The following is a 16,786-nucleotide window of genomic DNA, read 5'->3' as shown; positions in this document are numbered from 1 at the left end:
AGTGGAGCCCCTTTAAAACAAGCAGGCTTTGAATGATTACAAGCAAATTAAAACATATTTTCAGCGCTCCCAAAGCACTGTGAGACAATCTTCAGATTAAGTCCATTTTAGAATGGTTATTTCAATTACATTTTCGCAAACTGTACATTTTCGTGTGCAGTGCAGTAAGGACTGTATGAGAATAGTCACGGTTACCAACATCATCAACAGAAACACAACCAAAAGCAAGCAAAAATCTAAAGACTAAAAGATGCAACTTAAACCCGTTTTTAACCTTTCTTGGATTTGTGCTGTGCCCAACATCAAGGCAACCAACCAAATTAGAAAATCGCATAATTGCAACTGTTCTGATGAAAATGCACGATCAAGACACAGTCGCGACGTGTTACTTGTGTACTGGCCTTTGTAACAACAAATATCGTACCACAATCAATTATTACCGTACCTAGCTTCCACAAACACGCCAGTAAAAGACGCAGCCTTCGCAAATTGCTCGTATATATCAGGCCAAACAACCAAACATGCTGCTTCTTACTTTGAGTATGCTAACAGTACTTACAAACGACAGCTGCTGTATCCAATAGGACATCTGAACACCGACTAACGTCACGTTATTATAGAAGGGCAAACCAATCATAACAGCGAGCACGGGTGCGTAAAGTTGAGTGTTTTTCATCCTTCTCGAGAAAGTTTATATGAGAAACGAGGCTCCAGAGAAAGGACCCCCAAGATAAGGACAGTCACGTGCCGATATACAACCGATACCATTGGTGGGAAAAGGAGGAGAGGGCGTTCCGACGGCGGCGGCGTGGGTTCGCCTGTGTGACACAATTACAACAACTTTGAGCTGGTGGCTAGGGGGAAGTTTGTGATATTACCAAATAACGCCCTGTTTAACAACCCTACATCATCAGCACTCCATGCACCACACGGTATTGGCGGCATAAAATATTTTGAATAAAAATGTAAAAAGAAGATCGCAGAAGTTTCTTCTTACGGAATTACACTTCTTTTACATTTTAATCCTGGAAAAAAGTTGCTTTTCCCCGTTCTATTTTTCGTTCGGGTTTTTAATTTGGTGGAGTTTCTGGTTTGCTAACCCGTTGCGTTTCCATGAAATCGTGCGGAGTGTCGCTCGCCGCTGCTGCCTGCGTTGCTGTTCGAAGTCTCGGCGCTGCTGGTGATGAGGAAAAGAAAATGGCGGCGGGAAAAGCGAGTGAAACCGAAGAGGACTTTCCGAGGCTGACAGCGCAGGAGAGGGACAGCTTGGTCGAAATTGACAGGTTAGATACCCGACCTGGCACGGACTTGTTGTGTTTTCTGATGTCTTTGTACACATTTTCCTGTTTCCAAAACACATAGAAATTCAAAGTGGAGCACTTAAAGTAACACGGAGCCGCCTGTGTTGTTCTCTGCCTTGCAGCCGACTGTTTGGATTTCAGAGGCTTCATGAAGATGGCGCCAGAACGAAGGCCTTGCTGTTAAAGGTAACTAGCCAGTTAGCTAGCTAGCTGTGTCAATAATGGGACCCTTGCCGGTTCTTCTCAAAAAGCTGTTCTCGTGTATTTAGCACCTGGATTATGGATAGATAATTATGTTTGTTTGGAAACTTGTTTACTCACTTAGTGCACAAGACAGTGGATAATTAAGACAGATTTCTTAATGTGCGCATAGACAGCTAGCTAGCGTTAGCCAGTGAACCTGCGTTTACGCACCATTCTCAGTTCCTAATCCAGCACCACGTAGCCAGCGAGCTAACACATTGTGATTCATAGAGCTAAGGCTCAGTCGAGGCACAAAACTAATTAAAGTTCACTTTTTAGCCGTGGTGACATGTTTTAGTATTTGAATGGATATGCATGATATGAAATATAGCGATAAGATAAATAACAATTCTATACCGTTAATTTGCACTCGCTCTGCAGTGCCAGCTGTGGCTGAGTAACGTTAGCTAGCAGGCAGACTTGCAAGAGTAGACGAGGTAGCTTTCAAGCTAAATGGTTAGTTGTGATTTTGACAGTTCGGCAAATTGCAATGAATCTAATCGTCTGCTGCTAACTAGCCTTTGGACAAATGTCTCTCGTATGAGCGATCAGTGAGTTGTGAGAAGGAGCAAGAATTGCTATTCAAATAGCCTATAAGGAGTTGAACTGGGCATTGGAGATTGAAGTTTGATTTGTGCGGCATGCTTGGTCGTGGATTGAAACCATGTTTACTTTTGCCATCGTTGCAAGCTGGGTAGTTGGCTACCCATCTGCGTTTTGCTGCTTACATGTTATTTTCTAAGTTTCACGCTCATGCAGTTTGGACCCAAAGCTTCTTTCGACTATAATGTCAGCTAGCTGGGTAATTGCTAACTAACTTAGTCCTTACTATGCAGAATAGCTAAATTGCACATGATTCTTTATATGCTGAGCTATTATATGCTGATAGGATTATCCGCATGACGCTGTTTTGAGTGGCTTTGAAATTCAGTTTTTGCTCGTGGTTTTAAACATGGCTAGCAATGTAGCTAACGTTAGTAATGGCTGCTTGGATCGGCCCAAGATGGCGGGACAGGGAGGAGAAAAGTGAGAAACATCGGTGGGTAATATAGGAGACCCACGTAGCTAATGTAACTCGTTATGGCGAATAAACCGAAATACAATGTCGGTTTAAATACATTTCGTACTATTGTGTTATGTTCATTATACATGCCAAGGGTCAGCCGTTTGTAGATTTGGCACAGGGGTTTTGGCATGCGTTCCACCCTCCGTTTCTGCATCACATCATCATCAACCTGTAGAACATTGGACACTGAACAAAGGCCACAAAAAGATCGTAGCTAGTTTTGTTTGTATTGTGTTGAGTAGTGCATACGGTATTTTAGCCGCACAGTACTCTGCGTCTCACTTCCAAGGTGCTGGAGATTTTCGAGGATTTAGCACGGCCTCTTATGTGTCCCCAAAATCACTGGATGAGGCTGGCTTGGTAGGCTAGCTGGTTAACCGTAGCTCGCTAGCGCTGTATTAAACAAAGCACTCACTTGTCACCGAGGCTTCGTTTATTACACTCGGTTTTAGGATCAAGTTTTTTGACTGTTACGAAACGTATGTTCTCCTTGCCAGGTTCCTCCGATGTGTGCAGCGGTGTGCATTCCGATTTGTATGTGGAAGCCACTGCCGGGTAAACCGCGCGCATGGCTCAGTTAAGGTCCTGCAACAGCGAAACGTTTTCCGTTTAATCTGCAATGATCTTTTTGGGGTTTGGGGGAGGGGATACGCACAAACAAAGGGTTTACATAAACATTGGCGTTAATAGGATAATGCAATATCAGTACGCCTAGCAAACGGACAATCTGCTTGTTGGCATACCCAAGTTGGGAATTATTTTTAGTTTGAAGTTCAGCAATTGGAATTGATCGTCAGTCGAATCCGTGGATTTACATTTGTTGTCCATGAGCCATATTTGTTTTCTGAGGACACAAAAAGTGTGCAAACATGCAAGGTTACGAAGAACAATGTACCGATTATGAATCAGGCAAAACTTCGTGTCACTGAGTTCATTCTCTGCTGCTTTGCCTGTATCAAATGCGCTGTCATAATCTGAAAGGACGAGGCTCTTAGTTAGCCCTAAAAGAAAAACATGCTCTTCCCGAGTAATACATTTGACGAGACCCTCAAGCCAATGTGTTTATATTGTTGCTTTCATAGGACTTATCAGTGTCTTAAGATTGTCTGTTAGAGCTACTATTTAGCCTTTGAGTTGTCTAAGGCCATACCTAGCATGGTGTTGTAATTGAGGCTGGGGTAACAAAAGCAATGTGCTTAAACCTGTCTGGGTTTAGACAGGAGACTAATCCAACGAGCTCTCTTTGAATCGTGTGCCCGTATTAATGCAATTATGTATTTTTTAGCAGGCCATTTTTGTAGCTAGTGGTCTGTGTGATTTCTCATTTTGCAATACGATAGATAAGCTCATGTTATATTTCCTGTTAGTTTGAGATGATACTTGTCATTCTTTTGTGCACATGAGCGCCATGTCATCAGTTAGACAGGAAGGTCTGTTGAACTGAAATCCAGTTGATGGATGTCTTGTCACAAGCATTTTTATGTCTGGAGGCTGCTGACTGTAGTCACTGTTGGTACAAGAGCAAAGGTGTAATCTGGGTGAGTTTCTGCAGTTGAAGAATCATTCACAGACTTACGGAATTCACCTTTGAAAACACAATTAAAATTTTCAAAGTGAATGAAATGGAAGTTCACTGTGGCGTGCCAACTGCCATGGTAACCGGCACTGTTGAAATGCTGGAAATTGGGCCGGGGGGTGGGGGCATGCATGCCACGGTATGCAGGAAGCACGAATTGAAATAACTCGCAATCACAATGCTTTATGGCCTTTGTATCTGGCTTATTCTGATGGATCACTGAGGAGATGTAATACAGGATGTAATGCACATGCAGCTCTCTCCTGTTCCGAATGGTCGAATGTGAGACCATGGTTAAAAAACAGCTGGTAAATCACTGCATATCGTACTTCTGCCTCCTAAAAAAAATCCTTCAAAGTCTGTACCCAGGTCAGGATGATAGCAGCCCTCCGTAAGTGCTGTTGAATTGTGGCTAGCTAAGTGTTGCCTTGTGGCGATAGTGTTTTAGACTGTAGTTGTACCCTTGCTATTAACCGCACCTGTGTGATTCTCTGAGTCCTTGTCATGCCTCGTGAACACCAGCCGTAGTGCTCTTGTTGGAATCCCATCTCTTTTCCCTTTGAATTAGCCTGACTCTGTAAAAAGAAAAATGCATGCTTAGTACTGGGCTATGTGGATTTATGAATGCTGCTGTGGACTGCGGTCTATTTTATGATCATAGTATTGATTTAGGGACCCCCCCCCATCCCCCCCACCCCGTGTGAACATTTAGAACAATAACATGCTCATGAACACACTTGTAGCCGGATACTTTAGTCTGTATTAGGCTTACCTGTCAGTTGGAATGAGGAACAGCAACTACAGAAGGATGCTGAGATTGTAGAACATTTACGCATCTGCAAAATGGGTGCCGTATGTAGAATATAATTAATCTGGTAGGTACATTCTGATGTATTGTTAAGACCAGGTACATTTTTTGCACAGTATTTTAGTGATATGATGCATGTTGCCCAGGTCTGACCTCTAAAATGCTGCTAGGTTTTATGTTCAATTGTGTCATTAAAAGCATAATTGAACTGCTTTGTTCTGCTAATTTTATTAGTTATCATTTGAACACTGGACTATCGGTTTGTACCTGCCCATAGTGCACCCCGAAAGTGTTCATCATTACTGATGGAAGCACTGGCATCTCCCATCATTCAGCATTTACAAAAGAGAGTTGACAGGTTAGTTTTTTCACCCAGAAAACGTGTAAAATGTTGACACTGGGACAAAAACCTAACAGAGGTAGGTAACGGTCTCAACAGCTGGATGAATTAATAATAAACGTGAGTGCATAAATTAAGGATTAGACTACATAATGGTGTTTTATTTAAATTTGTAGCAAAAAACTGTTACATTGTAACTCTTTCCTTTTGCATAGTTTATTACATTGATGTCAAGCAGTACATTATGTAGATTATTCCGTTAAAGGCTGTTTAATTCTATCTTTACCTCAATAGCACCTCCTTTGGAATATGGCATATAAACATAAAAAAAGAAAGTAAGTGAAATACAGATTACGGTTACGTTCGGTTAAATACATTTACTTAAATCGTAGCATTAATGGGAAGATTAGCCAATTGGCAATCTGGGAGCTGAATTTATTGGTTAGCAGATCAGTAAGTACTAGTTAGGCCTAACTTATTTATTTTTGCATATATTTGCATAGTATGGCTTGAGTGGGCAGATAATTTTAAAGGGCTAATTTAGGCTTTAGTCAAACAAAAGGCTCATGTTTTTCGGAGTTTTTCAGTTTAGACGGAAGGAAAACCAACAAACGCACCAAAGCCACACAACTGAGTTTTGGGAAGCCCTGATCTAATCCACTCTTGAGTAAATCTAATCATTTCTTTCCAGTATCCGAGGAGCAAATTTCTTATGTTTGGTTTCATTGATTTCATTTTAGAATTGGTTTTATTTCACCGTTTTAAAGTTTGCAGTATGCAGTTTTGTATTTGCTCATTTAATTGGTTTCTCAAAAGTTAAACTTATGTCTGGCTACACTGGATTTTAGCAGATTGACTTAGTCATGTTGCTATGGAGAGGGAACACACTGAGGGTGCTCAGTCCTGAGTTGCTGTCATGTGGTGAAACATGCTCATTGGAGGCCGTCAAGAAATCCGGGCGTCTGCTTTGTGGAATACAGAAAGGATGCCCAGTGAAACTGTTGAAATAAGCTTTTTATTTTGTATTGCCAAAGAGGGCCCTTAAGAGCCCACTCTTATCGGTTTAGCTTTTCGAGTGGCCGTAATATCTGTTCCGCTTTTGTACAGGGCGCTCTGCCAATGCTAGTGACCATGACAGTACCAAAATTGTCTTTTGTACAAAAAAAAAGTGCTGTAAATGAATTTTTATCCCTCCTGCTTCAGAACTGAGAAAGCTGAATGCTGAGCCTGGATATCGGCCACTGTTTTTGGCCAATCAAGTGAAGTTGGCTTTTAAAAAAAACTTGTGTTTTGTTCTTCTTTGATTGAATGAGTTCTACTGTGGTTATATATCCTAATGTTTGCTCTAATACTGGAACTAATATTGCCAATAGGGCAGATTGGAATATAGGAACAGGGACACTAGCATCGCCTGTAGGGCAGATAGGAACTTGGTGCCACTAGTGTTGGGCTCAAGACCTGCAAGCCAAAGGGAGAGAAAGGTTAGTTTGAATATAGCAAGGGGGGTGGTACCCATTGGATTTGAATTGAATGCAAGTGTCCTCTGGAAGCCAGTGAGGGGTGCTGCTTCTAGTTTGTTAAAACACTGTTCTGAATTCTAGAACAAATGGACACTGCAGCCCATCTGTATATCTGCTATGCTACAAAAATGACGTTTCGGGACAACTAATCAGAAAGCCCGTGCAGGCGTTTGCAAAACCTTGCAGAAATTGTTTTACAAGAGCAGAACCGACTCCTGCAACCATGATTTCCGCTGTTTTTTAATGTAGTATAGCCTGTCAGCTTGAAGCTATGAAATGATGACTATAACTTATTTAGACTAGCTTGCAAAATTTTGTCATATCAAATATTCTAAATTGTTTACTACGTGAAATCGTTCGCGTAGTTATTTTTCTGGCAGTAAACAAATTGACTCTAGCTTTCCTAATGTGCATAGTTAATTTGGGAATACCCAGCTAGGGCTTAGTTCGCACTCTAGCTAGTGCTAGTCATCTGTTGTCTGCCTCAACTCACTAAAGTAAGTAGAGTCTCCGTAGTGGGTAGTTTGGGTTGGTCAATGTTATGTAACCAATTTACCTAGGCAGTGCAAGCTCGCTGCAATACAGTATGTACTTGGTTTGCTGCTAATTTATTGAATCGGCTAGTCTTGCTAACATTAGTTCTACATTAAAAAGCATATTCTTGATTTCTACATCTACGTGAACTCGACTTATGCTAACATATTTTGCTGTCATTCCCAATGTGTAAATCTGAGGCAACGTCCATCTTCATACCATGTTGTGCATCTATCATGAGAATCATCCGTTACATATTATACCCTGTGTAGTTAAAGGGGCAGTTCACCTAAAAATGAAATTAAGGTTTGTATCCACTAACTTGCCCATCCGGGTATTCTTCCTGAAATGTTGTGCGTTTCGCCGCACCCTGATTAAACGGACCTTGCGGGCCCATCTTCGTGTGGCCTCAACGCGCCCAAAATTTGGGTGACCTTGTGGGTTGCAGTGCATATTACGTTTTAGCATCAGTTTTTGAGTGGACTGCCCCTTTAGCTTGCGTTAACTGTGGCTCTAGACGGTTTGCGGGTCTGGATGATTGCGTAACTATGGCTCTGGACAGAAGTTTCTCGCAATGTAGAGTAAGTACGGAACCAGTTAAAATGCAAACTTGCCTCTGTGCGAATCACTTGTAGCTTTTCAGGCGGGAAAAACGATACGCACTGTGCTGCACTGTGCAAGGAAAGGACCGGTAAGAACGCTGCGCTGCTCTTGCTTTCTTTGTAAGGAACCTTTTTTTTAATCGTCAGTTGCGTAATCAGTTTGAGGCTGTCACTCGTCGTTCCTAATTGGCTGTTTTTCCCCCCCTTGTGAGGATTGAGGAAAAATGGAAGGGAAATTCTCATTTATTGTTGTGGCAGCTTGTTGAGTAGCAGCCAAGAGAGAAGCAGTCAGCGGGATTTCGTAACATCCGAGGAGCGTTGAAGAAACATTTCTCATGTACTTGCCTTTCCTATTTTTTTTTTTGATCCAGTTTTTTCGCCTCTACTCAGGTTTTCTTTCGTTTGGCAAATCGCATTCATCACGTTGTGGTTGAGGTTGCCTTTGGATGCCTTCCAGAAGGTTCTTTTCAAGGACAAGTAAGAGCATCTGAAGCATTGAGTCTGTTGCTGTAAATATTTAGATTTGAGGCTGGTAGTGCACCTCCTGAAAATATAATAAATGGGCGTGCAATAAAATTTAAGTGTGTATTCCTACTGGGAGCAGGATATGTATTATATGTTACCCCAAATATTGACTTTATCGCAGCTAATGTGCCATGGAGCATTTGTAAATAATTCACTCTCAAACAACCATGCCTGTGGAGCTTGGCTAGACGGCCAGACGGGGTTTTTCTTGTCGATGCACCCAATTTGAACTTTAATCACTTTACACCGAGCAGACCTGGGCCTTTCACAGTGTCTACACGGATCGCTCGGTGAGCGGGGAAAAAGCAGAGCCTTCTTTCGGATATCTCAGGGCTAGACCCTTCTGGCGAAAGTGGGTCACTGTAACGACGCGGCCTGTTGAAGGTGTGCTTCACTGCGTCAGAATGCGAGGCGAGGCTGCTGCTCTTACGTGTGGTATGGCAGCGATTCAGCAGCAGCACTACTCCGACGGCATTTAGTGTGGGTTTCCTGTCCAATCTGGCGTTGGCTTTGGTTTCAGATGGTGGCATGAAATACCGGCAACAACCTATCTCTAGATTATTTTTTTTTGCAGAACGAGAGGCTTGTCGGTCAAGCTGACTTCTCTGTGAATTCTCTCATGTCCGGTGCATATCATGCTCAGATTTTAGAGGGAGACTCGGGCTATGTTGATTGTTGATTTTGGCACTCTCGAATCTTCAGGCCATGAAGCTTCGGCTGGCGTGGGGAGTAGCTGCTGCAGGGACACGGAGCCTGTGTGAATGTGGTTATCGCTTCGTATCGCATCATCGTGTTATGCAACTCGGGGGCCCTTTGATGTCCTCCAAAAGCTATTTGAAGTAGAAAAAACAATACATTTTATTTCCAATCGCACGTACTGATTGCATTGTAATCTGGCAACAATAAAAGCACCTAATGAAGAGCTGCTGTACTGGCTGTTTATCGAGCCTTGGGAATTCACAAGGCAGTATGTAGGCTGTACGTTTATGTGCTTTCCTCTTCAACCAAAAATATACATGCATTGAGATAAGCCTGCAAAAATGAGCAGCTTCTATTTTTATCAGGTTTTATGGTTAAATAGACAGGCGCTTTGTTGTGTGGTAATGGGTGATGGCTCACTTCGTACAGTACTCATTAAATCTGGTCATTAGCGTGCTTCAAAGATATCAGCAGAGCTGTTTATTCACCCCAGGCAGCAATTGATTAATGCATTCGTATACGGTTTATTATTTTTAGACGGTCTAATGGAAATATTTAAAGTACTGCGGTGCACCGAGATTTGCATTGGTGTTATTTTTGGAAAATTATTTTTCTTGTCTACTATTTAAGCATTGCTTTCGTCTGTGAATTTAGTCATTGTAGCGTGTAGAAATAGGAGAAGCATAGATGTGTTCTGTTTTTTCTTCTTTAAATCATGCTTGTGGACCTCCAAGACTTTTCTCCCGTGGAGTAAAAAGATGCTTCTGTCTAAATTAGGGCGCTGTGCTTTATTTCTAGGTATACCGGCATGAATTCATGCGACGGTATGTGATTTTGCCCCATCTCTTTGTTGATGGTATTTTATTGTTTTTCATCCAATGAATATTAAAAATTGGACATTGCAGCGACGTACACTTGAAGTGAATTGTCCATTTTTGAACGATACTCGCAGAATTTCGTTAACAAACGTGATATGACTTAGCAAACGGCACGTGCTGAGAAGTTTGTCGAAACACACGATTGCGTCGGAACAAGGTCACAACAGCAGTGAGCCCTCTCGTGCTTGTGTTTCCATCACTTCACTTAGCAGCGATAACGCTGCTTCTGTCTGAAGCCATTCATACAGGTTGTGCGGTTAGCATGGAGCCCATAGATATTGTCTAATATTTTTGTCCTGGATGCACAGGGAGGATATTGGTATCAATCTCATTGTCTAAGTGGTAAGATATCCAAAAAGCAAATTTACGACAACCCTTTGATGCGGTTCATTTGCAAGTTGTAGTTGTCTTTGTGATATATATATATATATATATATATATATATATATATACATGTATGTATGTATATATATATATATATGTGTGTATATATATATATATATGTATGTATATATTTTTGTTTTTTCCAATTAGACGCATATAGTTTCCATCTGATATTCTGCAGAAAAAAAGATCTGTGGTTGTGTGACCTGAATTGAAAGCGGTCTACACTCAGCATGTTATTTAAGTACTATCTGGTATTTGAACTTTCAAATGAACCACAAGGCTGAGAGACTTTTTTTGAGCTTAATGGGATGTAATTTTAGCTTTCACTTTTGAGCATGCTACCTGCGGCTACATAGACTCCCACTGTTTTCAGACATAAATGCTAGCTGTTGATTGATGTGTTTTCAAGTAGGTGGCAAATGTGCTTAACTCTTCTTCGGGTGTGTAGTACATTGTATTGAAAGGCAACTAAATGATAATGATATTGCATTTGGGAGAACTCCCTTAAGGATAGATTAGTACAGCCACCGTTTGTAGTCACACACATGAAGATGGTTTATTTTTGGGAGGAGTTAATAAGAAGATTAGGTTGCAAATGTGTAAATAGGCTGAGGCCTTGAGTTGAATCAAAATCAGTCAAGGGTTCGAGTTCCATAACTTTGTATTTATATAATATTTCAGCCCCATTTCAGAAGTTTGCATGAACAAGTGAATGTGACCTGGCAGATGGAAAAAGAGGAAAAAATATATTTTTCTACCCCCTGCTGTTCTAGGAGCAGCCATTCTCATGAACCTTGCTTCAATTTCTCCCTCAGAGTACATTCATTTCTGTTCTTTTGAATTGTGTACATCTTTCACTTAGCGGTGCCAAAGTTGACCACACAGGAAGGCAGATCAGAATGGTATTGATGCTGATGCTCTGACATGTTTTGCAGGCAGCCTGCACGTTTGTGTTGGGGGTGGGGACTGGAGGGCTGGGCGTGTGGAGCATAGCGGGCAGCTGCACCGCTAGACTTCCTGCCAGCTGACCGGACGCTTTTCATGCAGAGTGCTCCGCTCAAAATTCATCTCGACTTCGCAGTTTCCAGAAGGCCATTTAAGAGAGAAATAAACCCATGTGGAAACTTTATGGTTAAAGGGGACGCTAATCCATACAATTTTTAAAAATGAAATTTCCTGTTTCTGGCAGTACATTGCCACATGTCTCGTTGCCTCTTGCTGTGTTGATCCGGAGTCCTGGTCTCTGCCGGTCTCTGCCGGTCTCTGCCGGTCTCTGCCGGTCTCTGCCGGTCCCTGCCGGTCTCTGCCGGTCTCTGCTGGTCTCTGCCGGTCTCTGCCGGTCTCTGCTGGTCCCTGCCGGTCTCTGCTGGTCCCTGCCGGTCTTTGCTTGTCTTTGCTGGTCTCGGCTGGTCTCTGCTGGTCCCTGCTGATCCCTGCCTGTCTTTGCTACTCTCTGCTGGTATTTTCTGGTCTTTTCTGGTCTCTGCCGGTCTCTGCTGGTCCCTGACTGCTTTCCGGTTGGGTGAGCCTGACAGGGAGCTGGGGATGAGAGATGTGACATTTGCACCTCAGCAAATCTCTCACCCTGTGGAGTGGCGCTCTCCCTCGCGTCTGACACGTTTACTGCCCACTGTCCGCAAGCAGGACTCCTCGCTCAAATCAGAAAAGCTCATTTCCATTCTTCATTCCGCTCCAGGCGAGGGCTCCGCTCCTTCGTATCAATTCCCGCCCTGACCCAACCGCAGCAAATTCTCTTTGGGCCCAACACCAAAAAATTTTAAATTAAATTTTAAATAAAACTTTATTTAATTTTTTTACCTGAAACGACCAGGACACAAGTTGTTCATCCTTTGTGACGATCCAGCTGGAGATTTGAGTACAAAATCAATCCTAAAATTAATGTCATTATTTTTAGAATTTTTCATATGGGTTTTCCAATTTTGATGGGCAGGCTGGTTGCTGACTAGTTGACTGCTAGAAGGCTAAATGTTATCGTTAGCTCTGTGGCCATCTTTTTTAGCAAGGACTTTCATGAAAGGTTTCATGTTGAATAATCAGTTATTTAGTGTAGCATTGTAGCTAGAACATGGTCGGAGATTGCATGAGGTCATCTGTCTTCCTCCTCTGTATAGCACTGTTTTTGTATTAATGTGGTATTGATCCGGTGCAGTGTTCTGCTCTGTCAGTGGAGGTGATCTGAGTGTAAATTGGATGTATCCAGCGGTGTCATCTGTCACCACCGTTATCCGTCTAGTCCCTCCCCTCTGCATGAAGGAAAACTGCTCAGCGTAGACTGCCTGTACTTGGGCCTCTAAATCTCTGGGAATCCTTCCACTCACCAATGCTATTTACCTTCTGTTATAAGCACACTAAAAGCATGAACGGCACTGCAGGAACATGGGTCATTAATTGTGCGTTTATTAAAAGCTGGCTGAACTTGTCAAGAACCCAAAAGGTGTGACGCATGATGTCTAGCGAATGGCAGCGTGGCATAGTGGGTAAGGAACTGGGCTTGTAACCGAAAGGTCGTAGGTTTGATTCCTGGGTAGGACACTGCCGCTGTACCCTTAAGCATGGTACTTAACCTGCATTGGTTCAGTATATATCCAGCTGTATGAAATGGATGCTATGTAAATGTTAAAAAGTTGTGTCAGTCGCTCTGGATAAGAAGTCTGCTAAATGCCTGTAATGTAATGTAACCAACCTGCTCCTGACGTGTCATATCGGGCTCCTACTACTCCGAAGCCCAGCGCGTGCCGTTCTGCATGCACTGGAAGCTGATCTGGTCCTGTAGTTCTGTCTCCTTTGGCTCCACTTGCACGGTGTGGCAGCTGTGGTTGTTGTGTGTGGGGATTTCATGCCAGTGCGGGTGCGATGGATCATTTTATCTGGGTGAGAGCTTTCTGTCAGCGAAATGAAAAAGGTGCCATTCCGCACACATAAATTTCTAGATAAATGCAGCAGATCGGCGCCCCCCTTGCGCTTCTGAAAATGAAGACAGTCATGGCCAGTTAACCCCTTATTTGCTGCTTGCTCAATGGAGGAAGCATCTACACACTGGGCACTACAGCGCTCCCATTTTATGGAGCATTAGCACACATAGCATTGTGTGCTAACTGGAAAAATAATGTAGGAGCACATCTGCCAAGGCATTAGTGTGGTCCTAAATTAGTGCGCTCCTAAATTTTGAAAACTTAGAAGCACATGTGCTCCTTGGAAGAAAATGTTAACGTGGAGACCTGATACGCAGCCGCCAAACATCTGAAGGTCAATCTATTTGATAAATCTGTTTTTGTGGTACAGAATGCATACGTCAATTGTTGAATAGCACAGCAAGGCAAATTATCAACAATTGATATAGTCCATTTTGTAGGCCAACGGTTCATATGGAGACGTCTGTATGTACTGGGGATGAAGAGGCGCAGTTGATGTCTCAGATGGAGATTCCTTTGTGTGGAGGGCCTGTGTTGCTCTTCCACAGCAGGGCCAGATATGAGCGGTGTGTGAGGAGCTGGGAAGTGCACTGGTACGATCAATTATGATTTCATTAAAGCAGGTAGTGTGTCCTTACGCAGGGCAACTAAATGCCTTCATTAGGTTCAGCCTCCCTTATATTTATGGTATCGCATAACTGATCTTATGTGACTTATCGCATTATTTATGGCAATCTGATAAGTCTCAGCCCTTTATTATGGCTGGGGGATTAATGATCAAGCAGACACTTTTAGATTTGGCCAGACGGGCACTCATTTGAGGTGGTGGATTACTGTAGCCTGGCAAAGTTGTATTTACACCCATCAGAAATCCTGCGTAAGTACATTACATTACATTAAATTACATTACATTCTTTTAGCAGCCACTCTTACCCAGAGCGTTTTACAGTGCAGGAGAAACGCAAGTGCATTCACCGGATTAATGTGAGCAGTAGAGCCAGACCTGGCTAACGACATCCCCAGACCAGCCAGTATAGATGCAACATGACTGAAGCACCAGTGCGAGTTACCTATGCTGAACAAGAGCCTAAATGCATATCAATTAAACACGCATAATGTGTAATCAGTCATTAGAGAAGGACCATAAAACCATAAGAGCATAACCTATATGTTAGCATAACCTGAATTGGTACGAAGGGTGGGGGGAACTAGGGTGTGGGAATGGGAGAGGAACCAACATACAGTCTGGAGAGGTGGGTCTTCAGTCTGTGATCCACGATGGCCAATGACTCTGCTGGCCTTGAACTTGGCTCCTCCGGGGTGGGGGCGGGGTGGGGGGCGGTGGGGGCCGGTGGAGGCCGGTGGGGGCGGGCTGAGGACAGACAGGCACTTTGATTGGGAGAGGTAACCACACAGGGAGGGGAGAGCCCGTCGCTGTGAGGCTACGGAGCAGAGAGATCTCCTAGCGCCAAGGTTTGAAACTCGATGCCGTAGCGGGGAGCCGGGGACGGGAGCTGGGGAGGGCTGTGACATCAGCACACTTGGGTCGAGTGCAGGAAAGACATGGAGCTGTGTTCCGTGTGGTAGAGAAGTTGTGTAGCTGCATTTTGTGTTGTAGGAAAGTTGCGTAGCTGCATTTTGAGTTGTAGGAAAGTTGTTTTGTCTCATTCTGTATCGTATGAAAGTTCTGTAGCTATGTTCTCTTCTATTGTATGAAAGTTGTGTAGCTGGGTTCTGTATCGTATGTAGCTGCATTCTGCATGGTTGGAAAGTTGCGCAGCTGCATTTTGTGTTGCAGGAAAGTTGCGCAGCTGCATTTTGTGTTGCAGGAAAGTCGCGCAGCTGCATTTTGTGCTGTAGTAAAGTCGCGTAGCTGCATTTTGTGTTGTAGGAAAGTTGCGTAGCTGCATTTTGAGTTGTAGGAAAGTTGTTTTGTCTCATTCTGTATCGTATGAAAGTTCTGTAGCTATGTTCTCTTCTATTGTATGAAAGTTGTGTAGCTGGGTTCTGTATCGTATGTAGCTGCATTCTGCATGGTTGGAAAGTTGCGCAGCTGCATTTTGTGTTGCAGGAAAGTCGCGCAGCTGCATTTTGTGTTGCAGGAAAGTCGCGCAGCTGCATTTTGTGCTGTAGTAAAGTCGCGTAGCTGCATTTTGTGTTGTAGGAAAGTTGTTTTGTCTCATTCTGTATCGTATGAAGGTTCTGTAGCTGTGTTCTCTTCTATTGTATGAAAGTTGTGTAGCTGGGTTCTGTATCGCATGTAGCTGCATTCTGCATGGTTGGAAAGTTGCGCAGCTGCATTTTGTGTTGTAGGAAAGTTGCGCAGCTGCATTTTGTGTTGTAGTAAAGTCGCGCAGCTGCGTTTTGTGTTGTTGGAAAGTCGCGTAGCTGCATTTTGTGTTGTAGGAAAGTTGCGCAGCTGCATTTTGTGTTGCAGGAAAGTTGCGCAGCTGCATTTTGTGTTGTAGGAAAGTCACGCAGCTGCATTTTGTGTTGTAGGAAAGTTGCGCAGCTGCATTTTGTGTTGTAGTAAAGTCGCGCAGCTGCGTTTTGTGTTGTAGGAAAGTTGCGCAGCTGCATTTTGTGTTGCAGGAAAGTTGCGCAGCTGCATTTTGTGTTGTAGTAAAGTCGCGCAGCTGCATTTTGTGTTGCAGGAAAGTCGCGTAGCTGCATTTTGTGTTGTAGGAAAGTTGCGCAGCTGCATTTTGTGTTGCAGGAAAGTCACGTAGCTGCGTTCTGTGTTGGCTGTGTGGCTTTAGCGGAGCCAGCAATGAGAGGAGTGTGAGGGGACGTGCAGTAGTGCAGGCGGGAGACCACATTGACCAGCTCATTAATTAAAACACAAATCGGTTTGAGATTGATTTTATATTTTAGAGGGAATCACCCTGAGCATAATTAACTGCCAGCATGCCGATGAGCTCATGTTGACACGCTCAGTTGTGCCTCTGACCTAATAAAGCGATTGGATGGTTTGTCGTACGAGCAGTTTCTCTCTCTCTCAGCAGTAAATTGTGTGCCACTGCTGGGAACCCTGTTTTGGTAACTGAACATTCACGTTGTTGTGCATGTGTTTGTGGTTTCGAATTGGAGGTGTACCATTGCTGCTCCTCCTGTTGATCCTCCATAGCTTCCTCCGGACACCCAGAGAATGATTGACTTGCCTTCCTCTGAAGTAGCTTGCTAGATTTAATCAGACAACTTGCTTCTTCCAGTATCCGCGAGCACCCTTATGTGTTCTCATACCACTGCACTCTGTTATGGCCTCTGCCAGTCAGATGCATTTTAAATTATTCTGAGATGTAACATTATAACATTGGGTAAATATAATCAGTTGATCCTATTAAGTGGGGACCTGCAGTGCTTATTTTAATTCC

General features: G+C 43.3%; 1 protein-coding gene across 1 annotated transcript in view; it reads left to right on the top strand.

The window, feature by feature from the left end:
- The first annotated feature begins 567 nt into the window (after nucleotides 1–567).
- Nucleotides 568–16,786, top strand: part of kdm6a (lysine (K)-specific demethylase 6A) — an 87,286-nt gene continuing 71,067 nt past the window's right edge. The window contains 2 exon segments of the mRNA XM_035392554.1: nucleotides 568–1,283; nucleotides 1,424–1,487. Of these exon segments, the coding sequence (XP_035248445.1) occupies nucleotides 1,114–1,283; nucleotides 1,424–1,487 (234 nt within the window). The 5' untranslated portion in view covers nucleotides 568–1,113.

Source organism: Anguilla anguilla, chromosome 15 (genome assembly GCF_013347855.1).
Source record: "Anguilla anguilla isolate fAngAng1 chromosome 15, fAngAng1.pri, whole genome shotgun sequence".
Classification (NCBI taxonomy): Eukaryota; Metazoa; Chordata; class Actinopteri; order Anguilliformes; family Anguillidae; genus Anguilla; species Anguilla anguilla.
This window is presented reverse-complemented; position numbering and strand designations above follow the sequence as displayed.